The 18,812-nt window shown below is 37.4% G+C and overlaps 1 protein-coding gene across 1 annotated transcript in view; it reads right to left on the bottom strand.

Moving 5' to 3' along the window:
- Positions 1-15,466, bottom strand: part of plppr5a (phospholipid phosphatase related 5a) — a 34,278-nt gene extending 18,812 nt beyond the window's left edge. Inside the window, exons 1-2 of the mRNA XM_017490434.3 lie at positions 15,062-15,466; positions 1,996-2,128 (exon numbers count right to left, since the gene is read on the bottom strand). Of these exons, the coding sequence (XP_017345923.1) occupies positions 1,996-2,128; positions 15,062-15,265 (337 nt within the window). The 5' untranslated portion in view covers positions 15,266-15,466. The remainder of the gene's footprint in view (positions 1-1,995; positions 2,129-15,061) is intronic.
- Positions 15,467-18,812: the final 3,346 nt, after the last annotated feature.

Genomic DNA, 18,812 nt, shown 5'->3' with positions numbered 1-18,812 from the left:
TATCTTCTTAACTTCTTAAGAGAGAGTAAATAAGGAGTGGCCGTTGGAGGAGGAATGAAACACAATAGCGCATGCCGTTATACAAAAATTCCATCCTATCCCAGGGAACTCGGGGCACAAGGCGGTGGACACCCTGGATGGCGGGGGATGGCGGGGATGGCGGGGAGGGGGGGGCAACCCATCACAGAGCATAATCACACACACATTCACACACTACAGACAATTTGGAAATACCAATCAACCTACAACACATGTCTTTGGACTGGGGGAGGAAACCGGAGTACCCAGTGGAAACCCCTGAAGCACGGTGAGAACATGCAAACTCTGCAAACACAAGGTGTTGGCAGGATTCGAACCCCGAGTCAAACATGCTAACCACTAAGCCACCATGCCCCCCTATAGGAAAATTATATAAATGATTATCTAAACTCATTCAGCATTAAAATAGTTTATGATTATTTCTTTATAAAGACGGAAAAAATATTTTCCAGACCTGACAGAGGAACTGAGATCAGATATCTCTCAAAGGCTTCAGTTCAGGAAACAGAACTACACAGTGCTGGTACACACTAGTACCTTTAGGGGGTCCAAGATTTCTTAGCTTCTAAAAGGGTCTCTACTTGAATCACTTTCTAATAGGGAAACACTAGTAGTGTTCTAGTAATCCAAGTAGCTCCATCCTCCCTACTGCACAGGCACTTTAAATTAATAATGATGCACGTCACTGTGTTCATTACTACATTGACAGACTGTTTACAACACACTGACACTCTGATTGTTCTGATTCATCACATTACCACACTGTCACTTTAAAGGTCATTCACATCAGGTTTCTTTCACAAGCATTTCTACACTGAAATTTTTTACTAAATTTATTCTAATTGAGCTTCGGACCCTACTGTGTTTACTGTAATGCCTTATTGTCATGTTAAATGTGATTGGAGTATTTATTCTCTGCTGCCCGTTTTTGTACACACCCCGACTGTTTCCCATAACCCCTCCCTGTATGCTTCCTATTCCTGTTGCACTTTATATATGTCCTGTCAGCATTGTGTATGTCATACATGTATCTTACACATTTCTTCCAGGAGAAATGCTATTTCGTCTTACTGTTCACTGCATATTTTATGGCTATAATGACAATAAAGATTTACTTGATGTGACTTGAGTGCACAGAACCCCACTGTCCAGCCAAGGACATTACATCTCTTTGTCTTTTTTTGATGTACTACTTCCAGGTGACGTCCTACCTATAAAGCATATAAGGCCAGTACACATTGTGGCGAAGTCTTGCCAACGTTATTGTCCATGTAAGTTCTGAGCCATGCATACTGTGATCGTCATTCCTTTCTTGACCTTTGACTTTTGATGTGGTTGGATATATAATGTATTACTGTTCTGTATTTGACCATTGGTACTGCATTTGACCATTGCTACATTTTTGGTTCTGTTTTTGGATTTGTTAATAAAAACCTCCTGCACAGGGATCCTCAACAAACTCCTGAGTCCTGTTAGTTACACCCACATATTTCCCACAGAAGGTCAACTGAAGGACCCATAAGGTACACTGGGCAAGCTTCCTTCAAAGTATGTTCACTATGTCTCTGTAACTATTAATGTTTCGCCTTATTTGCACCAAAAAAAACACATGTCCGTTTTTATTGCCAGAAGGCTTTTTGTGCTGGTGTTTATGAGAGTGGATATGATCCTTATTTTCTGAAAAATCTGATTCTGTATGTTCAAATGGATGATTTCAAGCAAAGATTTCAGTGTTCAAGAGCTCTGGGACATTGAGCATCATACTCCAGGAAATACTGCCTAATAAATGAACAAGAGCATGGCTTCATGACACACGCTTACGGTTCTACCACCACTCATTTGAAGACTGACGTTTTCCTGAGAGTGTGAAAATAAATCTGCTATTTGCTATTCATCTACTGCCAGCATTTCAGCCCTGAGAGATCAAGGGCACTGTCAGTTAACAAGGAGACGTACCAAGAAAGCGGAATGTCCTGCGCACAAGGGGGTTAAGGTAACAGCAGTCGCCCATCACTATAATCTTCTCCCTGTTGTCCAGATCTTCAGAGATATACTGCAGCAGGAAGAGCACAGACTCGGTTCCTGTGATCTAAGAACATCAACAAAGAACAAAAGCCAGAGCATTTTAACATGCGGTACAGGTTGAGTCATACACTTCCAATTTGTATATGCTCTTACTTTGGTATGAGGTGTGAGGGGACGCCTAGAGTCAATCTGAGAATATCTGAGAAATTGGCATTCCAAGCATGTGAACATGGGAACAAGCACTCACTGAGCACAATGGAGATGATTAGGGCTCTGATGAAGACAGCTTCCATTCAGGTCTTAGCATTAGCTTTCCTAATTCAGAAAAGCTAATGAGGCTTTCACAGGTTGCGCGGCATAATGAGGCTAAGGCCGCTTGTATGTCTTAGACTTTAAACATGGTTATGATAATATGTTAAGGTTGGATTTCTTATCTAGACGTCTGTCAATCAAAAAAAATGTGTTACTCAGGACATTAAAGAAATGGTACTACAAAAGGCAACTTGCATTTGGCAAGTTACCTTCCAGAGTGACAGTTCTGTACAATATGTTTTTAAAACTGAAAGAGATCTCTCATTTAGTAAATGGAATTAGGAGACTTCCGGTGCTGAGAAAACGTTCGCCAAAGAAAAAAAGGAACAAGCTGTTCTTATGCTGTTTCAGAGTACAAAAGTGTTTGTCTAGTCTTATTTTTCTCAAGTCTCTGACCCTTGCCTTGTTGTCTTGAACCTAGTTTTCTTGGTTTCCAAAGTATAGATTTAAAGTTCCCATGAAATCAAAATTTAGGTTTTGTGGCTTTTAGTATGACTATGTTAGCCTTAAAGTTATCTATAAGATAGTGTGCTCCAAAACAATGACAAAATTCACATTTAGACTATACATGCATTAAAAATTTACATTCTCTCTCTCTACCACTAATACAGATCAACAATTTTGATTATTTTGATCATTCTGCACTTCAGCTTCTCATCAGATTTTCTGTCCAATCAAATGCTCTTTACAATCTGAAGTGTCCCACCATCAACAATATAAAAATCCATGGTACTAACCGTCAAGTACGGCTTAGCCCGGGTTGTGGGGTAAGCTAAACACTATTGGCTATTTAAAAAGGGGGAGCGGCCACTTGAGATGTCCTGACTTCCTGTTTCAATTTAAATTTCGTCAACAAATAAATAATGTTGTGTGTTCAAGGCACTTTACAGGGACTTTAACTGCATGTTCCATGCAAATGGACCCTTACAAATGAACCATTTGTTTAAGTACACAGTAGACCCCTGACTGATACACTCCGACCTCATCTGCACTTCCCGGTAGCAAAACCATAGCAGGAGAATTCAGTAATTTTTATTAGCAAGACAGAATTCACTTTCTAACTTGAACTATTGGGTGTCAGACTCGGAGAAGTGTTCATAAACATATTTATTTTTACAGAGGTCACCTTTTCACAGAAGACGGTTAAAGTTACAGACAATTAGGAATGATAATAGGTCTGATGGCCTCCAGTGCTTATTTAATCTCAGTTAAGTAGCTCGCTATCATATCAGTCAACTTGGCTTACTAATTTAGAATTTAACAGACTTAGCTTCCTATTTAGCTTTAACAAACCTACATAGATCACCTAAAATCTACATCAGGAAATTAGTTGGCTAACAATAGAAAGTTAGGTCACATACTGACTGAGGGGTTGCCTACAATGGATGCATTTATGGATGCATTTGTTCAGCTTATGAATGGGTTTATGGCATCTGGCTTGCTTGTTTTAATTGTTTGTTTGACCTTGATGTTTCAATTTTAAAACACTATGTCTTGAACGTGTCCACAAACAACAAAACTGGAATCATCAAGAGACTTGTATGCCTTCAGTTTCTCTTTAGTATTCATGCTCAGAGTTTCTATGAGGCATGTACAGTGCCCTCCACTAATATTGTCAGCCATGATAAATAGGGGCAACAAAGGCTGTGAAAAATTGTCTTTATTGTTTAACTTTTTGTTATGTTGTTTAAAAGAATTCACAAAAATACTCTGTTCTCATGGATATCAAACAACTGCAAACACAACACAGGTTTTTCAAAAAATATATATCTTTGTTAAATATAGGTGTTCAACAATTATTCACACCCCATGAATTCATATGAGAAAAATATATTTCACGTATATCACCATTGATTTTTTAAAATTTTTAGTACACCTGGGTGACTAGGAACAGGAAATTGTTTTAAAAAAATGACTTCCTGTTTCACAGGGGTATAAATATGAGGTAACACATTAGGCCAAATTCCCTTAGTCATTCATAATAATGGGTAAGACCAAGACATATAGCTGTGATGTGTGACAAAAGGTTGTTGAGCTTCACAAAATGGGAAGTGGTTATAAGAAAATAGCACAAGCATTGAAAATGCCCATTTCCACCATCAGGGCAATAATGAAGAAGTTCCAGTCAACTGGAAATGTTATGAATCGACCTGGAAGAGGACGTGTGTCTATATTGTCTCAACGCACTGTGAAGAGGATGGTTCGAGTGGAGAATTGCAGAAGTTAGTTGTGTTTTGGGATCAAAAAGTCTCCAAAACTACAATCCAGAATCACCTACATGACCACAAGTTGTTTGGAAGGGTTTCAAGAAAAAAGCCTCTACTCTCATCCAAAAGCAAACTCAAGTGTCTTCAGTTTGCCAGACACTATTGGAGCTTCAAATGGGATCGGGTTCTACGGTCAGATGAAACCAAAATAGAGCTTTTTGTCAATAAACCCCAGAGGTGGTTTTGGTGCACACAGAGAGGTAACCATATGGAAAATTACCTCATGCCCATGGTTAAATATGGTGGTGGCACATTTTGTTAGGATACATGGCATCAAGGACTCTATCAAATATCAACAGATATTAAATGAAAACCTGACTGCCTCTTCCAGAAATCTTAAAATGGGCCGTGGTGGGATCTTCCAGCAGAACAATGATCCAAAACATACATCAAAATCAACATAAAAAATGGTTTACTGACCACAAAATCTTTGAAATCATTTACCTTAAAATTTGAAGTATCTGGAGAGATTCTGTATGGAGGAATGGTCTCAGATCCCTTGCCATGTATTCTCCAACCTCATCAGGCATTATAGGAGAAGACTCAGAGCTGTTATCATGGCAAAGGAAGGTAGCACAAAGTATTGACTAAAAGGGTGCCAGTAATTGTAGCACACATATTCAACAAAGATTTTTTTTTTATGCAATTGTTTGATATCCATGAGAGCTGAATGTTTTTGAACAAAATATCAAAAGGTTAAACAATAAAGACAATTTTTCACAGCCTTCTTTGCTCATATTTACCAAGGGTGCCAATACTAATGGAGGTCACTGTATATATGTCCGGTTTATTGCAGGCTATAACATGTTAATTTAGGATCATTTACTGTATCATTGCCAAGCCTTCTATAGAGTTCTTCTAAAGTTACATCATTTGAAAGTGTTAGTTTAGCTGAATAGCACTCCCTCTCAACCCATAATAATATTGTGATTATCAAATTCCTAAATAAAATTTGTGATAGATTCTTCACTCAGATTATAACTAAGTTGCAACTACTTTTAGTTTTTCTGCAACCAGGTTGTGTGTGCATCACTAAAGTTGTCTATGCTACCAGTTATCTACACATATATAAATATATCCTTAGTACAGAGGGAAGTGTACTTTCACCTCACACCTCCATAGTCGGGGGTTCGATTCCCACCGTGGCCCTGTGTGTGCGGAGTTTGCATGTTCTCCCCGTGCTGTGGGGGTTTCCTCCGGGTACTCCGGTTTCCTCCCCCAGTCCAAAGACATGCATGGTAGGCTGATTGGCGTGTCCAAAAGTGTCCGTAGTGTATGAATGGGCATGTGAGTGTGTATGTGATTGTGCCCTATGCTGGATTGGCACCCTGTCCAGGGTGTACCCCACCCCGTGCCCGATGCTCCCTGGGATAGGCTCCAGTGACCCTGAAAAGGATTAAGCAGTATAGAAGATGGATGGATGGAAATATCCATACAATTAGATTTAGTTTTCATCTAGTTTTTACATATTTGTTTGCTGTAATTTGTTAAAATACAATGAGTTGAGCAGACGGATAAAAACTTTATTAAAGGAAAGGAAAGATTTTGTACCCTCCGATGCGTATGTTAGCAGAGCCCGATCTGTGAGCACAAACACGTATTACTCATTGTACTCGGGTGTGTCATCCTGCCCCATAAATGTCAAACTGCATGAGGCTCATGAGAGAGAGTCTGTTTCATTTCATTACCATGCAGAGCATGATTTTAATATTCTTTATCAGGGCTTTGTTTCATACAGACATGATAGGAGAAAGCTTACATTTCTTATACAGTATGTGTAGATAAATGCAGTGGCAAATGTGTACATTCATCGTACACTTTATTAGGACAATCTATATACCTGCTCCTTCATGTAATTATCCAATCATGTAGCAGCAGCACAATGCATGAAATCATGCAGATACATGTCAAATGTTGCAGTTAATCATACATCATACATTAGAATGGCGAAAAAATATGATCTCAGTAGTCTATAAAGTTTTATCATCTATAAAGAGTTTATAAATAATATAACAAAAAACATCCCTAAGTGACAGTTCTGCAGGTGGAAATGCCTTTTTGATGAGAGAGGTTGAGAAAGGAACCCTAGGGAAATGGCTGGTTCGAGCTGACAGTAAGGCTATGATAACTCTAATAATCATTCATTACAACTATGGTGAGCAGAATGCACAGCACATTGAACCTTTTGGCAGATGAGCTACAACAGCACATCAGGTTCCACCCACACTGGAGAACTGAACATTGGATTTGCAAATCCATAGTAGGTTTTAGTAAGTAAATCAATAACTTAATTTACAACAACATTCTGTCATGTGATGTTCATGCAAATTCGTTGTTCATATGCAGTTGATTATTTTGTCACTATGGGTTTATATATGTTTATGTTTATTTTGCCATGTATAGTTTTGATCAGTTTAGTCTGTAGGCATGTTATTTCAGCCTTGCCATCTTGTAACCAGTGATTTGAAAATGCAGCCTGAAAGTTAATTAAAGTGTGCTTTGAAATCATGCTTTAAAGTGGTAATATTGAGATTGAAGTGAAATCCATGTTAAAATCACAGTTGCTGATTTACAAGTTATGGATTTGCAATTTATGAGATTATGATAATTGCATTTACAGACGATTCCTTTGACAGCAAAATCGTGCCATACTGATCCATAGCATGCATTCTGCTGCCTTTGCTGCTCTGTATTGTTCAGTACTCCCTTTGTTGCCTCTGTGTGACATACACACATTCAAAACTCTTAAATGGTAAGAGTCAAAACACACTCTGACCCAGAATAAAGCCTAAAGTAAACTATATGCTCACATTACTTTTAAATGACTTTTATGCTAAACTGGAGGCTATAAGCTTCACCTAATTGGTAGCCACATTAGCTCTGTAGCTCCAGTGCAAAACTAAAGATGCAAGCATGTCTTGGACAATCGAGCAAGCAGGAGCCCAAAGCATCTGTTCTCTTGCCTTTAAATACAAAAAATCCACTATCAAAAGTCTCTCTCTCTCTCTCTCTGTCTAAAACCCTAATGCCAAATCTTCCCAGCAAAGACATGCTCTGTCTTTAAGTAGGCACATATTTTGTAAGTAATTTTATTTTATTTTATTGTGCATAACACTGTATGGGACATCTGTATAAAAACATTAACTTGGCTTGTCAAGCTGTTAAACTGTTAAGCCGTTCCTTCTAATAAACATTCACATCCTGGGGTAACGCGACAGCTAAAGGTAAAGTGAGATGGGAAATCCATAGCTAATGTGCAAAACAGTAAATAGATGTTACTTTACTTCACTGCAGATGGTCTTATCCAGAGCAAGTCACATTGATCTAGTTTACACAACTGAGCAATTGAGAGTTAAGCAACTTGCTCAAGGGCCCAGCAGTGGCAGCTTGGCAGTGCCAGGATATGATCTCATGACCTTCCACACAGAAGTCCAATGTCTTAACATCTAAGTTACCTCTGCCCACTTGCTACTACTTGCTAAACAGACTAGACACACACCTCAATGCTGCAATTCTGTCTGACATGTCTTTGAAGTTTGTATGAGATGCTGAGCCACTGGAGAACGGGATTCCGAGACAAATCTTAAATTTGAAAGAAAAAAAGTCTAGTTTAGAAGACAACTGTGTTATGTTGCTTTCTAAAACTCTACTTTTTTACTTCTACCTCTTTCTGCACTTCTGAGCCACCTCTTGTTGTTCAGGATGGTCCCCAGATTGATACACTGCATTTCTCAAAAACTGTTTGTGCCCAAGTCTCACCTTTGCTTCAGTGGATAATCTCACCTGGATACTGGTCTAAGACTGTTCTGTGCTCATCCCAGGACTTTTATTCGCAATGTACACCTACTGAACATGCTTTCAACACACTTAGTGCTGTTTGTCTTTACTCTTCTACACCTGTATTCTTAGTGAGATTTACAATCTCACTATCCAGTGTTACCCAGAAGAGGATAGATTCCCCATAGAAGCTGGCCTTCTTGGTGATTTTTTCCTTGTTACCTTATTAGGGATCTAAATCTACATTTACATTTTTGTAAAGCTGCTTTGTGACCCCCTAAATCATACTAGATGATACTAGATCATATTAGACCCCCTAGATCAACTAGTTTCTCCGTACAGTGGACACGGACTTCACTGAAAACCCTTTGGCTATATAATTCATTCCTGGGGTTTTTTTTGTTTGTTTGTTTTTTTGTTTGTTTTTTTGTTTTGTTTTTTTTTACAAATTCTGCTGACACTTCTGACATATTTGTAACCTTATCACACACAATGACTTCTCAACACACATGACATTTGTCACACCAATGGCAGAATTCCACTTCCCAGAACACACCGCGGCGTACAAACATAGCCACCGGGGATTACAATCCCCAACACCTCTCACCACCAGCACATTCACACTCACCCAAATACTACTGTAACAAGTCACATCTGTTTCCATTTACACCCTCAGCCTATATATGCACAGACTCTCACAATGACTCTTTGAAATGAAAGTAGTGCTGAGTGTTCATTCACCTGACTTACCAAGCCTTAATTTATGCATTTGTTATGCAGGTTATTTTTATCTTGCTTATGCTTCCTGGTTTTTCTATTTTTCATTTTTTCTCTGAATTACAGGTTGCTGATTGCTTGACCTTTTAGATTTTCCTGTTTTTGAGATTATTTCACACTTTTCGATTTGTCTGCCAGCTTTTTAATAAAATTCTAAACTGCAGGTGCATCTCCGACTCCATCGCATGACATCATTGTTGACCAGAACAAAACCAAAAATAGATTTTGACCATGCATTGCTATACACTCTGCACACCACCTTTCAACGCCTGTTTCTAGAACCTTCTCATCCGGCATCATCCAGCTCAAACTCTTGTGATTTTGTGGATGAATGGGCAGAAATCTCCATAGCCACGTTCCAGCACCAAAGTGGGAACAACTCAATATGAATGCCCATGGTTTTGGAATTGGGATACTCAATATCAGGTGTCCACATACTTTTGGAAATACAATGTATTTACAAAGACAGTTTTGTATTAATATTTTTTTCTTTAAATTTTTACCACTATCCTGAGTACTATTAAATGATCAATTAATACTGTGAAACTAAGATTTTTAGACTAGATTACTGTGAAAATTTCAGATTATAACACCACTATTTATGACAACTCAAACAAGCTTTTGCATAAAGTTCAAAATGTTTACCTTAGCTGATAGAAAACAAGTGTATGATTTGTATGTGCACAATGACATTATTGTGCTTTTAATTATCACAGTGTTTTTGTTTCACAGATAATGATTAGGTACACAGGGTCAGAAAGGCACTTCAGAAGTGACTAATATCAAATCTGTGGGAGATGTGTTCAGGATAAGCTACCAGCAGTTCTGTGTTGTAGAAAAAGGTCAGCCTGTATGAGTCAAAGAACAAATCCATCTACACCCCAGTGTCAGGCCCACTTACAATAAATCCTCTTTCAAAGGTAGCATGAAGTAAACAAGATGGTTTGTTGTTGTTGTTGTTGTTGTTGTTGTTGTTGTTGTTGTTTCATTTATGAGCATGGACTCAATACCAAAAAGCATCTCTAAAACAACATAACATGGTCTTCCTAAAATATCCTTCAGTAGCTTGCAGGAAAACTTGGCTAGTTATGTCATGCAGATGGCTGCTGCTATAGAGGTGTTGTTAATGTTAAATAATTTTAGCACAGTTCACATTAAAATATAATAAATTGCACCTTATGACTTGTCTTTATGTATAAAATATATTCATATTCAATGTGAATGTGTTCATAAAAATTAATTTGGTCAATTTTAATAATAAAGTATATAAAATGCTGTTTACAATAATTTCTGTCTAACTATACAGTTTGATTACAACAACTCATCCCACATCTTCCTGACCATTTCTAAGAATTAGACTCAAATAAATGTATGATTTACTGTATGTCTGTAATGAAGCAAACAAATATAAGAAAGAATCAGTGTAGACACTGTTTTCTTTATCAAATTGTATGATTTTCAGTTCCTCATTGTCTTGGTAATGTGTCATGCTGTGAAATTTCTGAGTCATGTTTTTGCCTTATCTGTGTTTTGACCATTTTTGCTAACTCTGTTTCAGCTACTAGTTGGATCACCATTTCTTTGATGATTATTGCTTAACCAAATTGCACAACGATTTTGGATTGTGTTTTAATAAACTCTGCACATGGATCCCTTACTTTTCTACCAAGTATGGGTCTTTATACTGCTATTTATGAATATGAAATTATGATAATAAGGCCCCAAATATGAGATTATCATGAACAATAAGGATAGTCTTTGTCTACAAGCTGCATTTATGTTTCATTTAATTTCACATTTATTTTATTGTTCCACACACATTGCCCTAACATGAAATATGGGTACTTTCATTCATATAATATTTTATATAAATTGTGCCGTAATTATGAAGGTCAACACGGTTTGTCTAATTTCATTTATTCATTTTAATCTTCCCAATCTTGATGAATGACTAAGGGAATTTGTTTTGTCAGCCCATTATTATATCCCAATGACATAGTCATGCATGACTGCTTAAAAGTTTCTACACATTCAGGTGTATGTATATAAATGGGACCATGCTTCAGTATAAATATAAATGGGAACATGCTTCAGAATTTCTAGTGGTGCCATTATTTTTAAACAATCTTTAATTTACTTTAAATAAAAGTTGGTTTCTCTCATATTTTCAGTTTGAGATTAAGCTAATTAGCCACAATTTTTATCTCTACTGAGGGTGCCAATAATTGTAGGGCTTACAGCCTTAAGTACACCTGAAACTGACTTCTTTAGCCACTGTTAATGTGGTATCGACTGTGTGCTGGTGGCCAAATGAGTAAAAACAAATCTTGCTCCTGAAAATGGAAGTTATGTAACTTTCCAGACTCATCCGTTCTCAAAGGAAACTGTGAGACAGTGATTTGGGCTCCATTGCCAGTTCCCAAGAGGTCATCAACTTGTTACACAGCCAATCCATCTCAGAGTCACCACCAGAAGATTAATGCTGTATCCATCAAGCAGTATAAATAAACAGAGATACAACTGGTGATAGCTGACCTTTACTGTCTACCAGCGCACACATAAAAACACCACATCAAACTCTTTACTTCTCTTGGCTTCACACTTGGGTCTATGGGGGAAAAACCTGACAAATGGCTGACGGTGACAATCGATGAAGCATTCACTTCTATGGCCTTCACATTAGTGCAGAGTCATTTTCAGCAAGGCTGAGCAAATATACCAGGCTTCGTACAAGTTTAGATTATGTGTCTACATGTGTATGATTCTTCTTTATCATAATTTTACATTTGATGACAATAGTAGTTTTACATTTGATGACAATTTGATGCAACAGTAGTAGAAAAAGCTCTCTTCTTAACAAGGACTCAAAGCATGATAGATGTTAAGCTCCACTTGTCTCCTGCATCCTCCACCAACTGCAGCTCACAGCTTTCTACAATTTCAGTGTGGAGGACATGGACAGAATTACAAATTGGAGACATAAAATTGGATTTTAGATGTAAATTAGGAATCAGGGGATCATAAACATGCTTTTTACCACAGCACTGTAGAATTCCTGAATCTGAAGTTGAAGTTGAATTAAGCATTTCTGACAGTAATTCCGGCTGCAATTCACATGACTCAAGGTTTATATTAATGCACTCATTCTAATACTTGATCATTTCTATAATACAACTTAGTTTCTATTTTTACAAAGAATTTTCTGCCATGTGACAGTTTTTTAGGACAGAGGAATTTGCATTGACAAGCTGTGCCTTTCATTTTTCAAGAGAAAGGAATAAAAAGAGAGGCTGGTGAGTGAATGACTCTTTTATAGCTGCTATAAAGTAAACAATAACAGGAACTAACTTGTCTTGCAGATATTCCACAATATTAAATGTAATTATAAGTAATAAAAAATCATGACAGGTCATTCATTAATAAATTAAAAATTATAATCATTGGCAAATCACTGTTATATTATATTATATCATATAATATTATATTGTATTATATTATATTATATTAAACACACAGGATGTGCTGTTATAGGAAAATAATGTTTATGTTTTTTTTTTCTCCCACGCTGCATAGAATTTATTATTAAACTATGTAATATGATTAGTACTCAAACTCAAACAGATTTTTAGTTGACCTTGCTGGTTAAAATAGCCCTGTTATTGTTGCTATTATTACTCCTTTTAAACTCAAAATGTCTCCAACAAATTTCAGAGAAAAATGTCCAGTTGGTTTCTTTAATAATGCCTGTTTAAATGGGCCCTTGAGAATTCAACAAAGAACCCTTCATAGTTTTCGGTTATTTAATATGGACTGCACCATTAATCCTTACCAAAGAGGATTATAATGGTCTTTTTAAAAATAAAAAAAAGAACAGCTGGTTAAAGGAACATTGAGTGATTGTGTGAGACAGACAGTAAAAGAATGAGTGATTAACTGATTAAGGGAGTGAAGGGGTGAGTGAGTAGTGAGAAAAGTGTTCAAAATAGGTAGAAGAACCACACTGAGCTCTGATTCACTGGGAAACTGAATATAAACACAACCACGGTCATCAAAAAAAAATAAATAAATAAAAAATAAAAATAAAAAAAACACAGAAACACTCTCTGATAGACCATAGTTAAAAGGTTACGTGTCCATAACAGGGACATTGTGTTTATAAAGTCTCATAAATGCTTACAAATTGATTTTGTAAATAAGCACTGAGGTGAAAACTACAGTATTATGGATGTGACATTTGAACTCATATTGACTTGTAAAATGTCTCACTGCATCCATGAGCTTAGAATCAATTAGTCAGTTTGCATATTTTGCCATGTGCCCTTTTAGAGAGAATGCAAATCAGCTCTATGGACCATACTGAAGAGCTCATGACTAAGGTCTACTCACTGCCAAAGCTATACACTTCACAATGAGAATCTCCCTCTATAGGGCTTAAAAGTATCAGCCACACAGAATAGACTTCAGTGTTAGTTTTCAAAGCCAATGCTGGCGCTTGAATAATTGCTACAAAAAGGTGTACGTGTTTACTAAATATACTTAATTTTGTACAGTAGGCAAACATAAATGCAAACAAATAGCTAAACATGTACATGTAACAGGATGCTACTTGAGGTAGCAATTTAAAAAAATGTCAGCTTATGCAGCAGCACTACTTTTGGCTTTTCCATTGAATCAGTTTGGTGTTGAACAACCAAATAAATGGTTGCTGTGATCATTGCACCTTCAGAGTTCACTCAGTAACCTTTTATTTCTTTATAAAGGATGTCATTTATACAGTGTTTTGAGAGATGAATGCACAAGAACACTGTAACTTTAAAGAAAACCCTGTAGAAATATTTCTCTTGTAAAATTATATTCCCCAAAGTGTTGCCACAACGTTGGATGCACAGAGTTGTATAGATAATTCCCCTTCACTTGAACTAAGGGGCTCAAACCTGAGCCAGCATGTCAAAGTGAGGTTTATAAAGACATGGTTTGCCAAGGTTGGAGTGGAAGAACTTGAGTGTCCTGCACAGAGCCCTGAACTCAACCCCACTGAACACCTTTGGAATTAACTTTAATGCTGACTGCACCTGAGGGTCTTCTCACCCAACATCACTAATGCTCTTGTGGCTGAATGAACACTAATCCCCACAGTCAACCACCAAAATCTGGAGGAAAGCCTTCCTAAATCCACTGAAGGTCTGACAAGGATAAAGTGCTTACTGGAGATGAATGAATGAATGAATTAACTGTACCATTCATGTACATTTATGTGCACATAAAAGATAAGTGTTATGAATGTGCAGTCACGTGTAGGTACAGTAACGTAAAGTCCTTCAGAGGACACCAGTGTGCAATTTCTGTTTTTGGACTTAAAATCTGTAAAATGATGGCATTTTTTTCCCCCCACACGTTTCATAGGTAATATTGACGTGAAATTTTATAGGTATACTGTATGCAACACGGGACAATAATAAATGTGAAAAATAAAAAATATAAATGTAAGATATGTAGAAGACATATATTGACAGGCAAAATGGTGCTGTATAAAAGTTAAATATTATTTATGGTGTTCGGATCCTGTTCCCAAATTATTATTTTTTTCCCTAAATCTGACATTTGCATGGAGTAATTTTGACATTTAAAGACATATTTTTAATATATATATATATATATATATATATATATATATATATATATATATATATATATATATATATATATATATATATATATATATCAACGCGTACCTGACGTTTTGGTTCAGCACTGCTACATCACCTTATCATTAATCCTATAAACTGTCTATATTGATGAAGAGTTCGTGTTAAACAGTTTGCGGCTTCATTAAAGTGTTGAAGAAGCGCTTGCTGGTCACTCACCACCAGCGCGGGCACACCGGATACCACCGCGTACAGAAGCACCGGCGGAACCGCGCTCGACTCTTCCGGTCCGAGGTACGGCTTCGTGTACGCGCTGTCGTGGCAGAAAAAGCCCTGCACGTGTACGTTGAACGTGTCCGTGTACTCAAAGTAATACGCCAGCATGACCGTCCCTGCCATGATGACCAGCTGGAAGTAAAGCATCGTACAGCAAAGAGGACGTAGAGGTCAAATCAGTCCAATCAATCCAATCTAGCCGTGAACTGCTTCCTTATGATGATCGGTTCATAAATCCCACATAATACCGGGTTTGTCTTTAGGTTAATGAAGACAGCGTGCAGATCCGCTTAAGGAGCGGAATGAGCGCAAGAGCGCGGATCCGCGTGCTTCTGGGAGGCGTGTCTCAGATCTCTCGTGCACAAAACACAAGTTTACAGGGTTTTTTTGTTTTTTTTTTCCAACAGTGGTGTTTTCTTACTCTTGCTTGCCACCCGCCACTTAAAGAAACACAGTGAGGATTTTAGACCAGGTGTCTAACTTCAGTATTTGATAAACTTTTTTGATAATTCCCCCCCGGGGGGAAAAAAAGATATCTAAAGGGAAATGTACAGACCGTCTAATCCGACCTTCAATAAACGTTAATATAGTGTGATACTTGCATTCAATAATAATGACAAAACGTTGCATATGTTACCCATAGTGCAAAGCATAAATAGCCCATTATAATCAGGAGGAGGTTAAGACACACCCACACCAGTGCAGTTAGATTTTTTTTTTTCCCATGAGACGGCGGGGTTCTGATAAAGTAGCCTGTACTACTCTACACTCAACGTCCACTTTATTAGGAGCACATTTATGCTGTTATCTAATCAGCCAATCATGTGGCAGCACCGCATTGCATATAATCATGCAGATACAGGTCAAGTGCTTCAGGTAATGTTCACATCAAACATCAGAATGGGGTAAAATTGTGATCTCTGTGATTTTATCCGTGGCATGGTTTTTATTGCCCGAAACTACAGATATCCTGGGAATTTCAGACATGCATGATAGTCTCTAGAGTTTACACCAGGGTCTGCAGGTTGAAAAAACTTGATGAGAGAGATCAGAGGAGAATGACCAGACTGGTCTGAGTTGATAGGAAGATATAGTAACTCACATAAGCACTCTTTACAACCTTGGTGTGTAGAAAAGCATCCCAGAACACACTCTTGTCAGCCAAGAACAAGAATCTGAGTCTATCATGGGCAGAGACTCACCCAAACTAGACAGAAGACTGGAAAAAGACCAGGTGATGTTTTTGTATTTTTTTTTTTTCTGCTGTTGTGGCCCGTCGACCTCAAGGTCGATGTTTTGTACATGCTGAGATGCTTTTTCAGATCACCACAGTTGTAAAAATTTATGAGTTACTATATCATTACTGACAGCTCGAAACAATCTGGGCATTTTCCTCTGACCTCTCTTATCAACAAGCCACTTCCACACACAGAACTGTCATTCACCGAATGCTTTTTGTTTGATTGTTTTTTGCACCATTCTGTGTAAAATCTAGAGAGTTTTGCTTGTGAAAATCCCAGGAGATCAGCAGTTACTGAAATCCTCAAACCAGCCCATCTGACACCAGCAACCATCTCATGATCAAATTGATACAGATCAGACTTTTTCTTCATTCTGATGTTTGGTATAAACATTATCTGAAGCTCTTGACCTGTATCTGCATGATTTTTTGCATTTCTCTGCTGCCACATGATTGGCTGATTAGCTGACTACAAAAATGTGCAGGTGTACAAGTGTTCCTAATAAAGTGAACAGCAATTGTATTTATAGCATTATAAATTTAACGCATCTTTTTGCACAGCTCAAAAGTTGCTATAATCAATGTACTTTAGTCATAAGCGATTGTGGTAGACCTGATGAGTTTCCGGACAAACTATAGCCTTGGTCAGCACCATGGACAGTTCCGGCAACAAGTGCTGTTCAAGTACGTTTGTCTCTTGGGGCTGCTGTCCTGTGATTTTTTTTTTTTTTAATTTCCAATAAGAAATGGCCTTATAAGTGGTCAATCAATTTACAGAAAATGTTGGATGATGTTGAAGTGATTTTATTATATTAGTGCATGTCATAAGCTTTTTGAGCAATTTAAAATCCTATGCATTGGGCTGAAGTGATAGCTTGACAGATCACAGGATGTCTATAATCAAATAAGTACACAGTGGGATTGTGTCATTCATTCTATATAAAGGAACTGTGTGAACTGTTAGATTTTGGATTTAGTTTTAGTATGACATCAGTGTAATCACCTAACATTGTTCTTCTTAAGGTCAAATCATGCACATGCAACCTGATGCACTCATGCCCATGTCATGGGCTGTGTAAAGGAACTGTGGCCAGGAACACACTAACATATACTCTGCCCTCTAGTGTACAGCAAAACATCCAGCAAAGGTACAATTTATAAAGTTTTTTGTTTGTTTGTTTGTTTGTTTGTTTGTTTGTTTGTTTTTACTTCAATTTAAGTCTATCTAAAATCTAATCTAAATCTAACCTATCTAAATCTGTTTTGATGTAAAGTGAAATGCTTAAATTGTTTAAATTTATTTCTAAATCAAACAAAAGTAGTAAAGTGGCTTAAGATGAGCAGGCCTTCATAGTCATTCTATCTAGACCCAAAAGAGATGGGGAGGACTAAAGAGTGAACAAAAACAGTTAACAAGTGTTAAAACTTCAAGGCTGTAGGACACGCAGCAGCAGTGGCTCCTTATGAGGCAGCAATGGCCATTAAAGTGACTGATAATAACTGATGTTCTGATGGTGATTTGTGGTGACTGGTGGTCTGATATGACTGATGGTTTGATGGTGACTGAAGATGACAGACAATAAGTGATGGCCTGATGGTGACTGATGGTCTGATGTGTCCTATGATGACTGATTATGACAGATTGTTTGTTGGTGACTGATGATAACTGATGATAACTGATGGTGACTGATAGTCTGATGTAATTGATGATGACTGATGGTTTGATGGTGACTTGTAGTGACTGATGGTTTAATGGTGACTGATGATTACTGATGATGAATAATGATAAATGATGGTCTGACATTGACTGATGATGACTGATGGTCTGATCTGATGGTGACTGATGATCTGATGGTGACTCATGGTCTGACGGTGATTGATGGTCTTATGATGACTGATGGTGACTGATGGTCTGATGGTGACTTATGGTCTGATGGTGATTGATGGTCTTATGGTGACTGATGGTGACTGATGGTCTGATGGTGATTGATGCTCTGATGGTCTGATGGTGACTGTTGGTCTGATGGTGACTGATGGTGATTGATGGTCTGATGGTGATTGATAGTCTGATGGTCTTATGATGATTGATGGTTTGATGGTTATTGATGGTTGGATGGTGACTGATGGTGATTGATGGTCATTGATTCAATAACAATATATTTACATTTACTACTCTATAATGTACTTTATCTGACAACTTGGCATCAAATGGATTTACTAGAAGCAGAAACCTTTTCTTTTCAAGCTTTGTCTGGCTAATATTTCTGTTTTCCATTTCTTCCATCATCTGAAGTTCTGATTTTTTAAAAAAATAACTAAATAAAAGCATAACATTAATTATTTAAGCAAAGCAATGAACGTGCAACAAAATATTAAACTAGAGGAAAAGCTAGGCAACACTAGGTAATGGTAACTTACTTAGTTAACAGCCCGGTATGTAAAGTTAGTAATCCA

Source organism: Ictalurus punctatus, chromosome 17, assembly GCF_001660625.3.
Source record: "Ictalurus punctatus breed USDA103 chromosome 17, Coco_2.0, whole genome shotgun sequence".
In the NCBI taxonomy this organism is placed as follows: Eukaryota; Metazoa; Chordata; class Actinopteri; order Siluriformes; family Ictaluridae; genus Ictalurus; species Ictalurus punctatus.
This window is presented reverse-complemented; position numbering and strand designations above follow the sequence as displayed.